The sequence below is a fragment of the Barbus barbus genome (assembly GCF_936440315.1).
Source record: "Barbus barbus genome assembly, chromosome: 2".
Classification (NCBI taxonomy): Eukaryota; Metazoa; Chordata; class Actinopteri; order Cypriniformes; family Cyprinidae; genus Barbus; species Barbus barbus.
This window is the reverse complement of record NC_136730.1, coordinates 43,369,460-43,388,326: the sequence shown is the minus strand read 5'-3', so window position 1 is coordinate 43,388,326 and position 18,867 is coordinate 43,369,460. Positions and strand designations below refer to the sequence as shown.

Genomic DNA, 18,867 nt, shown 5'->3' with positions numbered 1-18,867 from the left:
AATGTCTAAAGATTTTTCTATCACAATGCATTTACCTAAGAAGGGAAATGACATGACGTCTTGTGTTCTGAGAAACTGATCAAAATGAAATTGAGTTTATGATTAAAACAAGAAAAATATCTGCCAATGGGCTCAGAAAATTCAACTTAAAGGGACAAATGTTTTCATACCCCATTGAGAGATGTTTGTTAGTGTTTTAAAGAAACTCGCTGATTTTTGTTCAGTTTTTTACAAGACTTCATGTCTTCAATTTTGCATCTCAAGTAAATGGATCTTTATTTAAGGATGTTTAGATACTTGTATTGTACGCAATGCATGTACAATTTAATACGAATTAAAACTTTTTAGAATTTGTGGAAGGACAAATTAAAATTCAATAGTACCTTTTTAAAGAGTTGCAGAAACCCTGAATATTACTTTTTTTAAAGAATTGTGTTTTCTGAATTATTGCCATTGTGTTCATAGTTTGTTGGTTTGTTTTTGGACTTATTTTGTTTTCAGAATTGCCATTTGTTTTGCACAAAGTGTCCCAATTCTGAAGCAAATCTGACCCATCATGCATTGCTTCACTCAGTTTGAATGTGGCTTTCAGACAACATATTCTCATTTTATTTGATAGATTATAAAACAGAAGCATCACAGGTGAGCATTATGTCAAGTGTCTGAGAATGAAACAGATTTACATGCATGTGCATACAAACACAAACACTATTAGCATTGGTTAATAGCAGTATAAAGCAATGAACAGCAACAGGAAAGGGTGGAAAGGGTTAAATCAATGGTCAGACAAAGTTAGGACATTTCTACAGTGTGTACTTGGATCTCTTCAGCGCTTGTGTGTGTCTATACTTTGACCTACCCGCATTCCAGCAGGGGTTTAATGTCACAGGGCGGCTGGGTGGGATAATCAAACTCATCCTTAAAATCTAGAGGAATACTGAAGGGAACTCCAACATGGACCGGAGAGGAAACGATGCCTAGAACAAAAGATACTGCTTCACCTTCTGTTGGAGAAACAAAGACAACAAAGAGTAAGAATTGAACACGGCATCTAACAGGAGAAGAGTCACTTCAGTCAAGCATTATGTTAGTATCACTGAGACACTACAGTAGTTATTATTCATATTTTCCATTTTTATTTTAACTGTAGTAATTTTTAGTAATTTTAGTAATTCAATGTTGCAGTGACTAAAAGCTGAAAATCAATGGGTTTCTGCTTGCAATTTCAAGTATACCTGCAAGAAGGACACACCATTTTTATACTTTAAACTTGTTGTACTTTATAAGCACACGGTAACAATGATGTCAACTCAACTCGAATGCGGTGGTCACAAAAAACACAGCAGACACACTATACTTCCAGCTATACACAGCTCACCTAATCACCTGCGAAGGATCTTAAAACAAGTTCTGAGTTCGCAACTACATACTTGCATACTACTCTTAGTATTTTTACAGTAAGAGTAGTATGCGGTTCTGAATTCAGCACAGGTGTGAACAGGGCCAGTGTGTTGGTGGATGTTGGTACCTTTAATGGAGAACTTGAGGGTGTGGTTGGGGAGTCTTTTTCCAGCCCATTCGCTGGCCGAGTTGTCACTCAGCATGGTCTGCAGATGCAGCGTGTACTTCCCAAGCTTACTGAGATTCTCTGGAAGTAAAAACACTCACTTAGTATTCTATGAGAAGTACAACAAACCCAAACACTGTGCTAGTAAGTCCTCATTTCAAAAACAAACATAAAATGAGTCAAAATTCACTGATAGAGACTTATTATTTTACAATAAAGCCACAGGAAAAATTATTTATCAATAGATTACAGAAGGAAACTGACCAGAGACAGACTCTTTCAAAGCATATATAATACAATTTGACTATGAACTGAAAATAGACATTTTTTAATTCAATTGTATTCATCAATTTTACTTTAATTAAAAAATACAAATTTTTCCATAAATAAACTGTTTGTTTGTATTTTGAAGCATTAATATAAAAAAAGCTATTTATAAAAAAAAAAAGATAAAAAAAAGCATATTTGAATTATGTGCAAAATATTTAAACTCTTAAGAACAATGGTAAAATTCTACAAGATACATTGGTAACACTTTACAGTAATTTGTAGATCCACATATTTAATCCACATCTGCCTCTCTCTGCATGCAATGCTATAATTGGAGAGGGATTGTGGATTAAATGCATATAAATGTCCACGAATGGACCTAGTATGGATCACATCCAAGATTCGTCTGTTTTTCTTGATATCTCTGTTCACGTGCTTTTGAATTCACCAGTATTACTTTGCCCTGCTGATGGTGAATGTGAATAGAATCGAATATGAACATGTGTGATGATTCGCTGATTTTTACCCATGGGCTTGAACCAGTATTCCCACTTGGATGAATGAACACCAATGTGGGAGTTCGTCTGGACGTCTCCTTTAGGAGCTGAAGGAAGAAACGGATAAAAATACTGTGTGTCACAAGCATATCATGCATAAACATTACAAAAATATATATGAACAATACTTATGTCATTGCATATATAAATACACATGCTTACAAAACGTGCACATGGCATACAAAAAACACATTATCATGCACTGACTACAAACAATAATGTAGTAAATGTCACTCACAGTGCCAGATGACTTTCAGCTCAATCAACAGTTTCTTAGTAGTGCCAGCCACAGGCAGCCGAGACATCGAGTCTCCTTTTTTGTTCAAAATCTCCACTTTAATTGGACCTGAACAAGAACAAATGTATCCTAAAAACTCATGGTCAAGTCAATTTCTCTACAGGACTGTAGTGTTGTTGGTACAAGATTAGGTTTTTTAACCCTTGTGCGACCTTATAAACATTTTTGGTTTTGTTTTTTCTTTTCTTTTTCTATCATTTTGCCTGTGTTAATGCCAACTGCATACATTTTGGCACAGGTGTGTATTTTATTGGAATTATAATATTTCACCCTAATTTCCTTTAATAAATCTATTTTACACTAGGTACAAAAAAAAAATTGTTCCTCTGAGGACCTTAAGGACAAAAATGTCCTCACTGAAACCCATTAAAACTGCCATTTAACTATAAAATGATGCAGTTTTTGTTAATAGCCTTTCATTCTGTTGGCAAGGCTTGTGACAAGTATTTGCTTAATAGGCCAAACCTGCGAAAATGACACCAAGATGGTGTAATTTTCGCAGGTTTGGCCTATTAAGCAAATACTCACTTTTTCCTGTTTTCTGCTTTTGCTGTATTATAGAGCCAGTTGGATAAATTATGCAGCTATAATCGTGTGGGTGTGTTGATATGGATGTCAGAGTGTGGTTTGTATGTGTCCTAAAAAAAAACTGTTTGTGTGTGTGCACCTGTAATATTTGAGAGAGCGAAATTACACTGTACTGCAAATCACAAATCCCACCGCTGTGTGCACCAGCGGAGCTCTTCTGGAATCTAATGGGAAAAGTTTGGTACTGCAACCAAACAAAATCTTACTAAAAGCTCATTTTTTGAGATATCAACCTCAAATTTGGAACACAACTTGTTTAGATTTATGGCTTTGATTTTCTAGCAATGTTTGTGTTCAACCTATTTTATAAAACATATATTTTATATAAAAAATTGCTCATAAATAATTTTCGTAAACTTAAACCACTTTTTTGGTTTAAATTTTTTTTACAACTTTTTTAACTTCAGCAATAATCTGCCAAGGGTCTTCTTTAAAATGAGACCAAACTTAAGTCTGCACTCCCAAGCTTTTATGGCAGTTTTTGTAACTTTTTTTAATTGACGCACAAGGGTTAAAATAATGTAATAAAGTTGTGAGTTAATGTCTTCGGCCAATACATATACGGTAAGTTTTGCACTGCAAGGTGTTTGTACGTGAGCGAGTTTGTTTACCCATGGGTGTGCCGGCCGGACAAGCATCATTCTCAGCCCAGGCGTTTCCCTCAGGCCACGTGATCCTCAGCCGATCTGGAAGTCTGATGGCAAAACAAATTGTATTTAAATCTCATACTGTGCTTAGTTACGTAGGCCTATAATTCATTCACTAAAAGAGGAGGGTACCTGGATAAGACTTTTTATATCGAGTATCATTGAAAATAACAGAAGAAGGCAGGGCTACACGATTTGGGGAAAAAAAAACGAATTGCGATTTTTTCAATAAAAACTGTAAAAAAAAAATCCAGGTTTGCTGTGTTTGCTTTTATGACTGCAGAGTTTGACCAAAATTGTGCTCATATATCAATATGGCTACATAATAATAATAATAATTACACTTTATTAGTATTATAGTTTTAGTTAATTATAGTTCAGTATATATAGTAGCAGTTTTATTTAACTATATAAAGCTATGAAATTATAGCTTAATTAAATAATAATTGTTTTATTTAGTGATTCATGTACTTGTGTGTTATTGTTATTTATAAATGATATTGTTATTAAAAACAAAAAATAACTAAATAAAACAAAATAATCATTTCGTTATGTATGGGAAGATGGTTGGTGTTCCCAAATGCACAATGAAGCGCCCCAAAACTTCTCTTTACGGTTAAGGTGAAGTACAGATTACAGCGACAGGTCTTACTTTGCGAGCTCATCCTCGATTTTCTTCTTAATGGTTGCGGCTGCAGCCAGCCTGTCGATCTTAGAGATGGGAATGATCCTCAGATCATCATACAACTCCTTTGGTTCCTATGAAAACACATCACAGAGACGTACACCAAAGTAAGTTTACACACTTTCGACTAGAGATACACAATATATCGTCCGATATATGTTCAGTTTTAATGTTATCGTATCGACCCGATCAGAAAATTTGGCCGATGTATATTAAAGCCTGTTTACTAATGGATTATTTCCTTCAGCTAGAAGCGAACTATTCGCCACGATGGTTTTGAATTACTTGGAATATGTTTGGAATCACTTCAAAAAGGAAAATACAGTTATGTGCAAAACACAGGCTAATTTTCATTTTTGGGTGAATTAACCCTTTAAAGATTATATAAAAATTTAGATTTAGATGTCTTGGCCAACATATCGGCTTTCAAATATATTTTTATATATTTAATATATCGGTTACCGTTATCGGCCAAAAAGTACATATGGGTGCATCCCTACATTCGACCACACTCAGAGGCAGAGGAAAAACACATGACCGCACTGCATTCATTCAGTGTAAATGGATGAGTGAGCCGAATGATCCTCACCAGTGCAATCTGGACATATCCTCCGGTGGCGTACACGTCTCCTTCATACTCTCCGTAGAGCAAGAACTTAACTATAGAGCCAACAAAGACGGGGTTTGTCTTCACTGACTTCACCTAAAGATGTGAAAGACAAAATTTGAGATGACTAGAATTACAACCTATGATTCATAATTTAATAAATGGTCTAAATCATATACACATTTTCATGTTATAGACTTTCTTGACACAAATAAAGATCCTAATTACACATTTATACAGTCTGTTATGACGCTTCACAACACCTGGGAAATACTGTGGAATCACCACCACTTACAGAATGTTCAGCTTTATTTTGTTTACAATAATTGTCTTTCAATAATTCACATTCAGTTACTATGCAAACGTAATCAGTTATTTTCTACAACTCCTGTAAACTAGTGTCGTCTATGACTACACGTGAAAATATGAAAACTACTCGATCTTACACATTGTCCTTTCTTGTAAGTCTTGCCGTCCCATTTAATAGTGTCGAATTGAGCCCAGGGTGACTGAAGCCGTTTGGTGGCGACATCTGTACGTGTCGTCGAGCCCAGAAATCCCTGAAACATCACCTGCAAACATGACAACAACAAAAAAATCAGTTGTTTCCATCTTTATGTTTAACCAGAATAGCGTGATATAATAATAACGTGAGTGAATAAAATTCAATTTTATTACAACTATGGAAGCTTCAAAATTTTGGTGCTTGTATTTATTGGCAACACAGTTACAAAATAGTTTGCTGTGGACTGTAGGCCAGTGATAGGCTTGTGTTTAGTATGATAATAATAGCCATACAAAAGAACAACACTTCTATTAAGCCATTTTTTTCAAATTGTTTAGTATTTAACGCTGTCATCTGTCAAAAAATAAATGCAATGCCTTTGATTTGGGGGATTTTCCTCACCAAATATTTAGCGCCTGATTTACTATCAGCTTGCGCCAGCGCAAACCCTCATTTGGCGTTAAAAAAAATTACTGTCAGGATTTACTAAAGACACACAGTGGGATATTAGTGCTGAAAAGGCGTGGACAGTTATTTTTGTGACTAACCTTATTGAATATGCATTTGTAGGAGCTACCCTTTTAATCTGTAAATTTATGGGAGGAGAGTATTTAAATGAATCATGCCATGATTTACTAAGATTTGCACTCGTCAATTCACTGGTATTTGCACCATTATTCAACGGCCAAACAAGGCATCTCTTAAAGCAGGCAGTAATTTGCACTGCTCTTGGTAGATTGTGCTGGTCATTATGGAAATGATCTGGTTGCGTCTGTGTTCTTTGATGTGCGAATTGTCAGTAAATTACATGCAAAATTTCCCCTCCAATCGGAGCATTTATGGAATTGTGCTCTAACGCTAATTTTCCCTGTTTAGTAAATCTGGCCCTTAATATTTATGCATGCAAAAGCACGCATTAAGCACTTACAATGCACTGATCCTGCAGTAACGCCTGTGTTTGCCACACATGCATTGCACATACCTGCTTATCGAAGCGCTCGTGACATTCTTTTAACCAGTTTGTAAACTCCCTCTCAATCTTCACTCGCAGCTCCTGGATAAAACAGCACAGACTGTGTGAACTGGGCCTTCAATCATGTGCATGTAAGCAGTGTTAAACGTGTCTTTCAGAGTTCAGGTGTGTGTTTCTGTACCTGGCCATTGTGCACTCTGGTAAAAATGGTGTTGTTGTCACGGAGTTGAAGCTCCAGGTCCATGAAAGTAAGTTTGTTGGTACTGACTTGGAATCGGTCGTTGGCGAAGAGAACTCCTGAAATCCGGTTATAACACTCCAACGGCACTGCACCTGTTTTCTTAGGCCTTGCACACCACTCAAACCTAATACATACATAACCATCCAGTTTATGCAAAAGTGAAAACAAAAATGTTCAAATCATCATGTTATTATTATGTCATACGTTTCTTTCAAGCATCTCTGATTCTTTTTGTAATTCTTGCTTGCCATCAGCACTATTTTTTATATTTTGTTTCCTCTAAAAGCAGATTTTTTTTTGTCATATATGTATATATACACACACACACACACGTGTATATATACACACTCTATTTGACTACATTTTTGAATAAGTATATATGTACTCTTTAGTCCATATGTATCCGATGAGTAATGCAATTCCTCCTTTACCTTTTTGCATGGAACCAAATTTTTCTGCAGCAGTTTATTACTGCTATAAAAGAAGTGATATCGCCATTGACAGGGCATTGAAGGTACTATATATTGTCTGTTTTGCCCTTGTTCACCCAAATTGTCAACAAAGCTGCTTCATGCAAATGTGAGTGCATTAGCAGGTAGTTGTGAATCGCAGATGTTTTGTATATGAGATGAGGACATGGCTGCAGCCAGTAATGAAGCCGAAATCAGCACAGCAAGTAGGTTTTGACCATTTCATTTAACTTCATTTAATTTAATATCTGTTATATTCCTTGATATCGGGTTACATTTTTGAGCACCTCCACTTAACTGAGACATGAGTATCTGTAGTTGATTAGGAGGCCGTTGTGTCGACCTTGCTTTATTGCAGTTTTGAGGCGTTTTATTTCGATTTTAGAAAATAAGCTTGTGATTGCTGTCCTCACAAATCACCTTTTTGTTTTTCACTGGCATTTCTCTTAGTTGCTCAGTCAAAAATTATGAAACACCCATAAGAAGGATTAAAGGTACTGAAGGAAATCTATATGTAACCATCAGATAATGAAATGCTCAAAAGATGCATATTAACCACAAAGGACTTTGAGAATTAAGAATAGGAAAGTTACTCTGAGACAGTGGTGTAGGGGATGAGCCGCCCATTCCAGAAGCACTCAAAGATCGGCCGCTTGCCCCGAGCTTCAGAGTTCAAAATTACACAATCTTCATCCTCATCCTCTGAAGGACCTAAAACACAAAAATTGAATAAAGAAAAAATACCTAGCGTTGCACACTATTTCAGCAGTCAAATCGGTGTCAGCTATTATTAGAGCATCTTTCTCATGACTGCCATCAGTGTGGAATATACCTAATGCATAGGGATCCACTGGGTATGTTTCTCGATCGTAGAGGAACGGGTGATAACGGATCAATCCCTCCACTAAGGAATCTCCAGCGTCGGTGGCTTTGAACTCAAAAGTAGAAAAACTAGAGTTGATATACAGAGTCTGCATGTCATTATCCACCTCCCTCAGATTCATCACACGGGGCATTCGAGGAGAGCGCTCGATCAAACTGATCTGAGAAATACGAGAGAAAGAGCTTCAGAGAAAACAAGGACACTAAAAGGACACGTAAAAACTGAATGATCAATGCATTTAGTGGCACAAACACATACGCATCTGTACCTGAATGTCAATGTTGGAGACATGGTCTTTTGTGCTCAAATTTTTCTGGTCGTTTCCATTCACTCCATGTATATAGTAATGGTAAGTATGCCTGAAATGATACAAACAGCATTAAATGGCACATAGCTGGCCTTAAAGGACAGGTTCACCCCAAAATGAAAATGAACTCGCCCTCAAGATATAAGATGTACATGAGTTTGTTTCTTCATTAATTAATTAGAATTATTGTAGTTAATTTTCTATTTACAGATCCTGCCAAAATATTAATGAAAACAAAACTAAGGTTGGCAAGCCTTTAAATATCATTGTGAACAATGGGAGACAAAAAGGTTAAATCACCATTTCCTAACAAATTCAATTCTACTCCTACTAATATAACTCTTAACATTTTCAGCAAGAACTCTCATGCAAAAACTAGAATAAAAAAAAAAAAAAAAAAAAAAAATTAAATTGGCCTGATCTAAGAGAGGAGTTCATGCATATTTATTTGAGACGTACGCCAACTCTCTGGTCCACAGATTGAAACTTCTTTTTAGGAAAGTGACGTGCTCCTGTTGGACTCGAGTGATGACAACGGCAGTAAAACTCTCCTTTCCTTCTTCTTCAACCACAATGGACCGCAGAAACTGCTCCTCGCTTTCAATCACGTGCGAGTAATCGCCAGGCTGCAGAAGAAAACACACACATAGACATTTAAAAACAATATCCATGGGCCAACAATAGCTGCGTTTACATGGACCCTAATAATCCGATAGGACTAGAAGCACAATCTTTTTCTACTCAATCCGTTTTCTTTTTATTTATTATATAATTATAATGCTTCGTGTACTGCATTAGGCTAACTGAGACGTGTTATAGCACTTGCTCTTTTGTTGATTTCGATTGCTTCCATTGTCCTCATTTTGGATAAAAGCGTCTGCTAAATTACTAAATAAAATGTATATTAATGTGTGTGCATGTCAAAATATTAAATCCCATCAGAAGCTTATGCGCATATCAACCCGATCACTTTATGTAGCATTCATGTAAACACTACATACGGATTCGTCATTCAGAATTAATTCATTCTGATGGAAGCAAAAAGTGTCCATGTAAACGTAGCTAGTGACATGAGATGAACTGAATTCCCCTCACCTTCCTGTTTCTAATGAAGCCAGAGTAAATTTCTTCCTTGTTCATCTCCTTGCGCTCAAAGTCATCTTTAGACATGATAAATTCATGAACATCTGGAGAGCCTGCAGGTTTACTGATCATCTGAAACACACATTGAATTAAAAGAATAGTTCAATCACAACAGGGTTTCTGCAGGTGTTATGAAGGTCAATTTAAGAGTTTTTAAAGACCTTTTTAAAACCAAGTAAAAGAAAATGTAAGAACCAAATTAACTGGAACACAATCCGTCAATATATTCTCTAAATGTATAATTAGTTCTATTAGCAACTTACAACAGATCTCCATTACTTATTAATTTCATTTTACAAATAACTTTTGCTGCCCCTTTAGATCTCACTGCAGAAATGCTGTGAAAATGAAATGAGTTTATGATTAAATCCAGAAGAAATATCTGCCAAAGGGCTTTGAAAACACCTCATTGACAAATGTTTTCTCTTGTTTTAAGCATAAACTCACTTAACTTGTTCACTTGTTAAGAAAACAAGACTTTATCTTCATATTGTATTTCAAGTACATGTATCTGGATTTAAGACAGTTTTTCGATATTTGTATTGGAAACCAACATAGAAATACTTTGAAAGATTTTGCAGTGCACACAAGATTTTATGCCAGAACCTTATGTATTTAAGACTTTCTGTTCTGTTTGTACCAACGTGAGAATGAGTAAATGACTGTCCATGCAACCATTTACATGTTAAAATGTATAAACTATCAATATTCAGATGACAGACAGCATGTAGTAGATTGTGTACAAAAGGTTTTTCAGCAAAGTTTTGATCATTTAGACAATTTGTGTATCAAATACAATACAGTAGGATTTATAAGGTTAATTTTCACACAATTTCTATGTTGTTTTCCAATATAACTATCTACACAGTCTTAAATGCAGATACATTTAGGCCTACTTGAAACCCATAAGGCTCTTCAAGAACACAAAAGAAGATATTTTTAAAATTCTCTCATAATTTTTATGCATCGAAAGTAAAAAGTTTGGTTGCACCAAAAATAAAAAAAGACTGTAAAAGTAAAAGAATGCAGTTAATCAATGCTCTGAAATGCACTTCAAAGTAAGCGTTTACACTTTTTACTCACTAGTTGTCTCTGCATATTAAGCTGGGTTAGAAGAAAGCACTTCTGCTTTAATTAAAAGTAACACGAATGAATGCAATAGATGCGTTACAAGTGTGACATTTGTTAAATAAAAGTGAACAAACTGCGTGCAAACATACTCTGACAGACTGGCCGATGTAAAACACAGCCTGTTTGCCTCCGACTCCAAAATACGAGATATCGCTGTTCAGACTGCGTGGAACTGGATCCGGCCGCACATAACCGGTTTCTTCACTACATCAACAACAAAGAAGAGGAAAACAGCTGACGGTTTTATCAAGGCCAGCTCCATAAGAGCATTTATATAGGCATCAGACAATCAGTACAGTTCAGCTAGATATTATTCCACATTTTTGACTCGTGCTGTTAAACGATTAATCGTCTTTGTTTGCATAATATATGTGTGTTCTGTGTATATTTATTATGCATATAGAAATACACACACATCCAGTATATATTTTGAAAATATTTACATGTATTTACATGTATAAACACAACATATTGTTCTGAAATATATACATGCATGTGTGTGTATTTATATATACAGCATACATCATTATGATAAACATACAATATATTATGTAAAAAAAAAAAAACGCTTATTTTGGATGCGATTAATCGTTTGACAGCACTATTTTTGACTCACGATCTTCATTGCATGACCAGAATCATGCATTTTTTTAAAGTGGCTAATTGCATTTCATAATCAAATAACCCAGGGAAGAAAAAGTATAGGTTTTCTGAAAAGCACACCTCCTCATGCCGTTTTCTCGTATGAACTTGGACAGACGGTAAACGGCCCAGTTGTTCAGCTGTTTAGATGTCATTCCACATCCGTTATCCATCACCACAACAGCAGGTCCTCCCTGAGACTCATCAAACAGCTGAAAAACGCAGAGACTAATATTTGGTCATGTGCAATAAGTGTCACAATAACTACTGCTTGCCCATAACGATGCACTGAATTAATTTGTTTTCGTTATGTTTCTCAGATGACTATAAAATGTGTGATATTTTAATGCAATATTGCAAAAGGAAAATGCATGCAAAATGCATTAGCATGACCAGCATCAACCCATAATGAGCTAACTAGACAAAAAACATTTTAGACATCATAACCACACTCCTCCTCTAAAATCACGCTCCTTTATAAGATAGTTTCTAAAATCTAAAAACTGCAAGTATACCTTGCAAAAAAGAGAATGCACTGCCTCTGAAAGCATGAGCTCAATGAAAAGATGTCAAAGGGAAATGATCATTTTTTATATAACTAGTTCATAAAATTACAAATATAGTTCAATCTAATTACATATGATCAAATTCACCCCAATATTTGTAAGCTATATTGATATATAATAGCCTCATGACATATGCTTGTAGAGCTGATTATCAACAACAACAACAAAAAAAGATTGAATAATATTTTTTTGACAAATTGTCATTTGGCTAACATGATATAAGCTAAAAAGCTATGCTTTTTAGCTTAAGTGTGCAATAAACAAGGCATAGAGCATCTAATATTTAAATACCTCAGACCTTTCGTCTGTAATGTTTTGTTTGTATTTATCAATTAATTAACAGCCCTAATGTGCTATGTACACTACCAATAGTTTGGGATCAGTGCTTTTCTTTTATAGAAATTATTACTTAAATTTAAATGATGCATAAAATTGATCAATAGTTACAGTAGGGCTGTCAAAAAAAATAAATATAGAATTTCGAATATTCGTCGAATTTAAAATAAAATCCACATTCGAATGCAAAAATGCTGCATTGGAATTTTAGATGTGCGTCAGGCGGCCTTATCAGTGGCACACAAGATGCGATAACGATGTAGGTGTCGTTGCATTTTAATGCTTTTTTTAGCCTACCCAGTTGAACCCACTGGATGTGGCGCTGCTCATTCAAAATATTGCTGAAAAAGAGAACATCAATGCAGAGATGATGGTGTTTACCTCAAAACTGAAACCAAGCCATTCACACTGAACGCATATCGCATTCTATAGGGATGTCTATCGCCGTTGCACTCGCGTCTCGTACAAGAGAGTGGCATGTTTAGAAAGCCATGTAAAATCCATAAAAACATGTCTCGAGACTTTATGGAGGTTTTTCTGCATCCCACTGCATCTCATGTTTTTAAATGAAAAAAGTAGGCTCTTTGTGATTGGTTTTTGGTCCTTAGCACTAAACTATATATACTTACATGATGCTGGTTGTTTCTAATTGTTTAAGCAACGTGTAATTAATTATATAGGGTTTATAAACATTATGCACTTTTTTCAAAGATATTTTTTTGTATTGTTTTGAAGAAACGTACTAATATTTTGCTCGATGCGCCCTCTTGTGGCCTCAGGAGAGATATTTTAGAACAAAATTCGAATTTAGTTTTTCAGCCAATTTGCCAGCCCTAAGTTACAGTAAAGATATTTATAATCTTGCAAAAGTTTTCTATTTCAAATAAATACTACTCTTTTTATTCAAAAAATGTATCCTGGTTTCCACAAAAATATTATTGTTTGTTTGGTTTGCATCATTTTTTAAAGAAATGTTTCTTGAGCAGCAAATCAGTATATTAGAATGATTTCTGAAGGATCATGTGACACTGAAGACTTGAGGAATGATGAAAATACAGCTTTGATCACAGGAATAAATTACATTTTAACATATTTTACAATAGAAACTTATTTTAAATTGTAGGTATTTTTGATCACACAGTATTGGACATCTTCAGTCGCACTGTCAATGTACTTTAGAATGTAAAACAATGACATTATGGCAGTTCACAAGGGTTTTCTAATAAAGACCAGGTTAAATTCTCACCAATCTGATTTCAATTCTCCTGATTACGGTGTTTTTTGCTGTGGCTGACAGCGCGTTATCGATGAGCTCAGCGAAGGCATAGGCTGCAACACAACAGAAAGAGAAAGAGTTCATCAAACTGGCAGCGTGTTCAAGTACGGCAGACTGGCAGAGGGGAGCGTGCAAACTTACGCAGCGCCTTCTGTCCTTCGCTGGCGTAGTATTCGTACATGCCACACTGCACCAGGGTATGATAGTGCGGCAGAAACTCAATCCGCTCTTCAGTCGCCACATTCAGCTTCTGATCCGCAGACTCCAACAGGTGCAAGGTTTTCCCATCAACCAGCTCCTCTGTAGCATCAAAACACACAAATCCACATCAGTGCATCAATTACATCCTTCTGAAGAGTGACAGGATTAAAAACTACCTTTACTCCTCATACTACCAGGCAAAACTGTCAATAATGATTTCAAGTTACTATTTACAGTATAAAACCTCAAATACAATTGAATTTTCAGTTTTAAAATCATTAAATATATTTATATAAAATATTATATAAAAAAACTAACATATATGATAAATATTTTATTTACTATTTGCAGATTTGAAATACAAAATATAAATATACTAAACATTTAAAAATAGATTGAAAAATTGTAAACAAAATGAAGTACATTTAATATTTAATTTTTTTAAAATAGCTTAAATACAGCTTTTATAGTAAAAGTAAAAAAAATATTCACATTTACTATTTTTTTATATTTTCATATGCATAACTGTAAACAATAAAATCTATATTTTTTCACTTTTTACATAAAATGTTACAGTTTTGCGTTTTAAATAAAATTTATTAATTTTTTTTATATATATATATATATATTTAAAAATAAAATGAACATCCATGTAAATTTTAAAAAAATATATTATTTTTATGTTTTGAAATGAAAAAATATTGACACAAAAACAAAATTAAAATAGATGAGTAAATAAATATAATAGTAAATTTTAAAAACGTTCATAAGAAAAAAGGACATAAATTGAGCAATGAGCAGCACTATTTTTATATCTTTGAAATGTAAAACTACAACGCAATATTTCAACGAAAGTTCAAATATTTTACAATAAAATCGACTAAAAATGATTTAAACAGCCTAGTAAATAAATGCCATATTTAATATTTTTGAGCGCTTACTGTAAAGTTCTGCGTCGATCTCTCCTCGGTCCGTCGTGCTGATCACAAAAGTCTCGTTTGTCGACAGTGAAAACTCCTAAAATTAAGATAAACCCATGACACAGCTGGACTGAACTGTTGTCCAGGTTCAACATAGAGATGTTATTGTACCCCGGTAAACAGGGCGGTGTTACCTGCAGAGACTCACACAGGTAAGGGATCGGAGGCATGCTCCACACGGAGCTGCTGTTAAACATACTGTATTTGTTTTGCATGCTCATTTATAGTTACTTTAAGGCATTTTTTTAAATATTTGTATTACTTTTATTATGTCCAAAACTGTAATTTGTCAAAAAAAAAAAAACATTGTTGCAACATTTTACAAAAATCAAGATTGCATATATTTGGTCAGAATCAGATGAAGTGCTATAAAGGACTATATTGGCTGATGCTGACCTAAAATATTAAATATTCCATTCCCACATCTCAGACCTCAAATATTACCATTTTAGACACAGTTTTTGAAGTAAAGAGTAAATACTATTAAAAAAAACTTACTGAAACAACGTTATTTCCCCTCCCTCATAAAGACACTTTCTCATAGGTGAGCTATTTAGCTGTGACTGAAGGCTGAGGCCGCAGCCAGGTTTAGCGCGGAGATGTTATTATTTCACCCCGGTGTTACCTGTCTCAGAGCCCGCAGGAAGCCGCTGTAGTCCACCTCTGAGATGTCGATGGTCCGCGGTGGCGCGGCGCTGCTCTCCGGTCTGCGGTCATACACACACACCGACCTCCGCGGCTTTCTGCCCCGGCTCGTCTCCGCTCCGGTCCCGGTCTCGCTCATCTTCGCTTCGTCGCACATCACCTCTGACACATGATAACATAAAACAACTCAGCGCTGCGTCTCTGACATGTTTCTCTTCAGGCTCAGGTGTGTTGGCTCAAGTGTAACGTGTTGATTTTATGAAGTGTGTAAATTTAAAGATTTCGCGCCAGGACTATCAACCCTAATTCCGTCTTTCTGCAGCATCCTTAGTTCTTCTGTGATGTTTGATGGCGGCGGGCACTCACTCTCACAGAACAAGCTGCGCCCCCTGCTGGGATGGAGTACGTTTAAACGTAATTAAATAAAAAAAAAACATTAAGTAAACGAAAAATAATCAAATTAATAATAATATAAATAATAATAATAATAATAAATACATATAAAATATTATTTTATTAAACATAAATTAACACACAATTTTATATATATGTATACATAATGAAAGTGAAAGTGACATGGCCAAGTATGGTAACCCATACTCTGCATTTAACCCATCCTAAATGCACAGACACAGCAGTGCAGTGAACACACACCCGGAGCAGTGGGCAGCCAGTTATGTTATATTTATGGGCAGCCATTTAAACTAGTTGTTTATCGAGCAGTTGGGGGTTCGGTGCCTTGCTCAAGGGCACCTCAGGCGTGGAGGCTGGAGAGAGCGCTGGACATTCACTCCCCCCACCCATTTTGTAGTTGTTTATCATCCTCCAGGATCACTAGGTAACTTAGTCTCTGCCTTTCTCACAAATAACAACCTCCTGGACAGCAACCAATCTGGCTTCAGAAGTGGACGTTCAACCGAAACTGCCTTGCTTTCAGTTGTTGAAGCCCTAAGACTTGCGGCTTCCAAGTCTTCATTACTTATCTTGCTGGATCTGTCCGCTGCTTTTGATACAGTCAACCACCAGATCCTCCTGTCAACAGAGGTGTAAAAAGTACTCAAACATTTTACTCAAGTGAAAGTAAAGATACTCAGTGAAAATTTTACTCAATTAAAAGTACAAGTATCTGGCCAAAAATATACTCAAGTATTAAAAAAGTAGAAGTACTTTTTTTTCTGACAGACATTCAGAAGTTTGGGTAAAAGGAGAAAATGAAACAAAATGCAATGGCACAGGTCAAACACCTATCTAGTGCAGCGATAAAAATTAAAATTCAGCACAGCGGAACACACACAAAATTGCAGGGAAAGGGATTAAAAGGAAACTTCCTCCTTTCCACCATCATGCCATCCCATACATCCCCCAGCTGTGTTTACTTAGTGCAATGAATGATGGGAAATGCAGTCCAGGGTAAAATGTAACAGTCTGTGTGGTGTGAAGGTCAATGTGATGGAGGACTGACCTCTGGTGGTGAGTAAACGGAAGATCACGAACCGGATTCGTCACACAATCATTTCTTTTTGAACCGTGCCTTATACACAGAATAGAAAAAGGGTCCTGTCCAAACTGTTGCTATAATATTAGAAGCACGCAATTCCCTAGAAAATCATTATATGCTTAAACATTAAGATTTGTATTCATGGAAATTACCTGTTCATTAGAAAGGGGTGTCCCAATACTTTTGGCAATATAGTGTACATTGAACCAAAAACTATCATAGCATCTTAGTTGATAATTCAGTATACTTTATTTTTTTACAAAACATCCCATGTTTCTGTAGTGACTGTAATGTTTTGGTAGTGACCACATGACATTACAGAATTTTAACTACTAAAACACTACTAAAACATACTAAACTATAAAAAAAATTGCATAACTGTACTAAAATTTCATTTATTTCCCACAAATATGAGGATTATGTGTTCCCTTTTGTCACTATACCGAAACAATACCGTTTCGGTAGTGATGTCCGTTAAAGTTACACACAGATTTTTCAGACTTTTGAACACATTTACCTCAAAATGAGGGGCCTATCTACTCACACTTTGTAGCTATGAGAGAGAGTGACACATAAATATTTCCTGATCATAAATATAGGGGTAGATAAAATCAGTCTCAGCCAATGGACTACAACCCGAATTCCGGAAATGTTGGGATGTTTTTAAAATTTGAATAAAATGAAAACTAAAAGACTTTCAAATCACTTGAGCCCATATTTTATTCACAATAGAACATGGAGAACATAACAAATGTTTAAACGGAGAAATTTTACGCTTTTATCCACTAAATGAGATCATTTCAAATTTGATGCCTGCTACAGGTCTCAAAAAAGTTGGCACGGGGGCAACAAACAAAGGGCTGAAAAAGCAAGACATTTTGAAAAGATTCAGCTGGGAGAATATTTAGCACCTAATTAAGTTAATTGATATCAGGTCTGTAACATGATTAGCTATAAAAGGGATGTCTTAGAGAGACAGAGTCTCTCAGAAGTAAAGATGGGCAGAGGCTCTCCAATCTGTGAAAGAGTGCGTAAAAAGATTGGGGAATACTTTAAAAACAACGTTCTTCAACGTCAAATTGCAAAGGCTTTGCAAATATCATCATCTACAGTGCATAACATCATCAAAATATTCAGAGAAACTGGAGAAAGCTCTGTGCGTAAGGGACAAGGCCGAAGATCTTTATTGGATGCCCGTGGCCTTCGGGCCCTCAGACGACACTGCATCACTCATCGGCATGATTTTGTCATTGACATTACTAAATGGGCCCAGGAATACTTCCAGAAACCACTATCCGTAAACACAATCCGCCGTAAGAGCAAAGAGCATTCTCTGTTAAGGGAGAATTTTGGAATATGTTGCCAAATGAGTTTAAAGTGATACGTGATATAAAGTCTTTTACACTGATGGTTAAGCGTTGGCTTAAAACAAACCAGACCCCCCAAACCATTATTATCTGGTGAAAATACTAGTGTTCTAATAATTTTGCCCACCACTGTGTGTGTGTGCATGTGCACAAAATAAAATGTATTATATATAATTATATAAAAATATCTCAAATTAATAATAAGAAAAATACAATTTATTTGTAATATTATTTTATTATATATGATTAAATAAATAATTATTTTAGATAAAATAAATGATCAAAATATTTTATAATAATAATAATAATAACAATGCATCATTTTAATTGATTAATTTATAAATAAATATAGAATACATAAATGTTTCATGTATACAAATATACAACGATTTTATTATATATAATCATATCTCACGTTGATTCTCCACACTAGTCCAGTCGGTGGCGGTAATGCACCGAAAGCTGGCTTGCAACCGGCAGTCAC

At 35.3% G+C, this 18,867-nt stretch overlaps 1 protein-coding gene across 1 annotated transcript in view; it reads right to left on the bottom strand.

Annotated features, from left to right (window-relative positions):
• smchd1 (structural maintenance of chromosomes flexible hinge domain containing 1) overlaps window positions 1-15,861 on the bottom strand; it is a 47,598-nt gene extending 31,737 nt beyond the window's left edge. Inside the window, exons 1-21 of the mRNA XM_079433943.1 lie at window positions 15,499-15,861; window positions 14,835-14,910; window positions 13,834-13,992; window positions 13,663-13,745; window positions 11,596-11,726; window positions 10,962-11,076; window positions 9,694-9,813; window positions 9,058-9,224; window positions 8,560-8,650; window positions 8,241-8,451; window positions 8,002-8,119; window positions 6,879-7,062; window positions 6,707-6,778; window positions 5,666-5,791; window positions 5,202-5,315; window positions 4,580-4,686; window positions 3,892-3,974; window positions 2,633-2,740; window positions 2,364-2,441; window positions 1,529-1,648; window positions 860-1,004 (exon numbers count right to left, since the gene is read on the bottom strand). Of these exons, the coding sequence (XP_079290069.1) occupies window positions 860-1,004; window positions 1,529-1,648; window positions 2,364-2,441; window positions 2,633-2,740; window positions 3,892-3,974; window positions 4,580-4,686; window positions 5,202-5,315; window positions 5,666-5,791; window positions 6,707-6,778; window positions 6,879-7,062; window positions 8,002-8,119; window positions 8,241-8,451; window positions 8,560-8,650; window positions 9,058-9,224; window positions 9,694-9,813; window positions 10,962-11,076; window positions 11,596-11,726; window positions 13,663-13,745; window positions 13,834-13,992; window positions 14,835-14,910; window positions 15,499-15,675 (2,585 nt within the window). The 5' untranslated portion in view covers window positions 15,676-15,861. The remainder of the gene's footprint in view (window positions 1-859; window positions 1,005-1,528; window positions 1,649-2,363; window positions 2,442-2,632; window positions 2,741-3,891; window positions 3,975-4,579; window positions 4,687-5,201; window positions 5,316-5,665; window positions 5,792-6,706; window positions 6,779-6,878; window positions 7,063-8,001; window positions 8,120-8,240; window positions 8,452-8,559; window positions 8,651-9,057; window positions 9,225-9,693; window positions 9,814-10,961; window positions 11,077-11,595; window positions 11,727-13,662; window positions 13,746-13,833; window positions 13,993-14,834; window positions 14,911-15,498) is intronic.
• Between the last annotated feature and the right edge of the window lie 3,006 nt (window positions 15,862-18,867).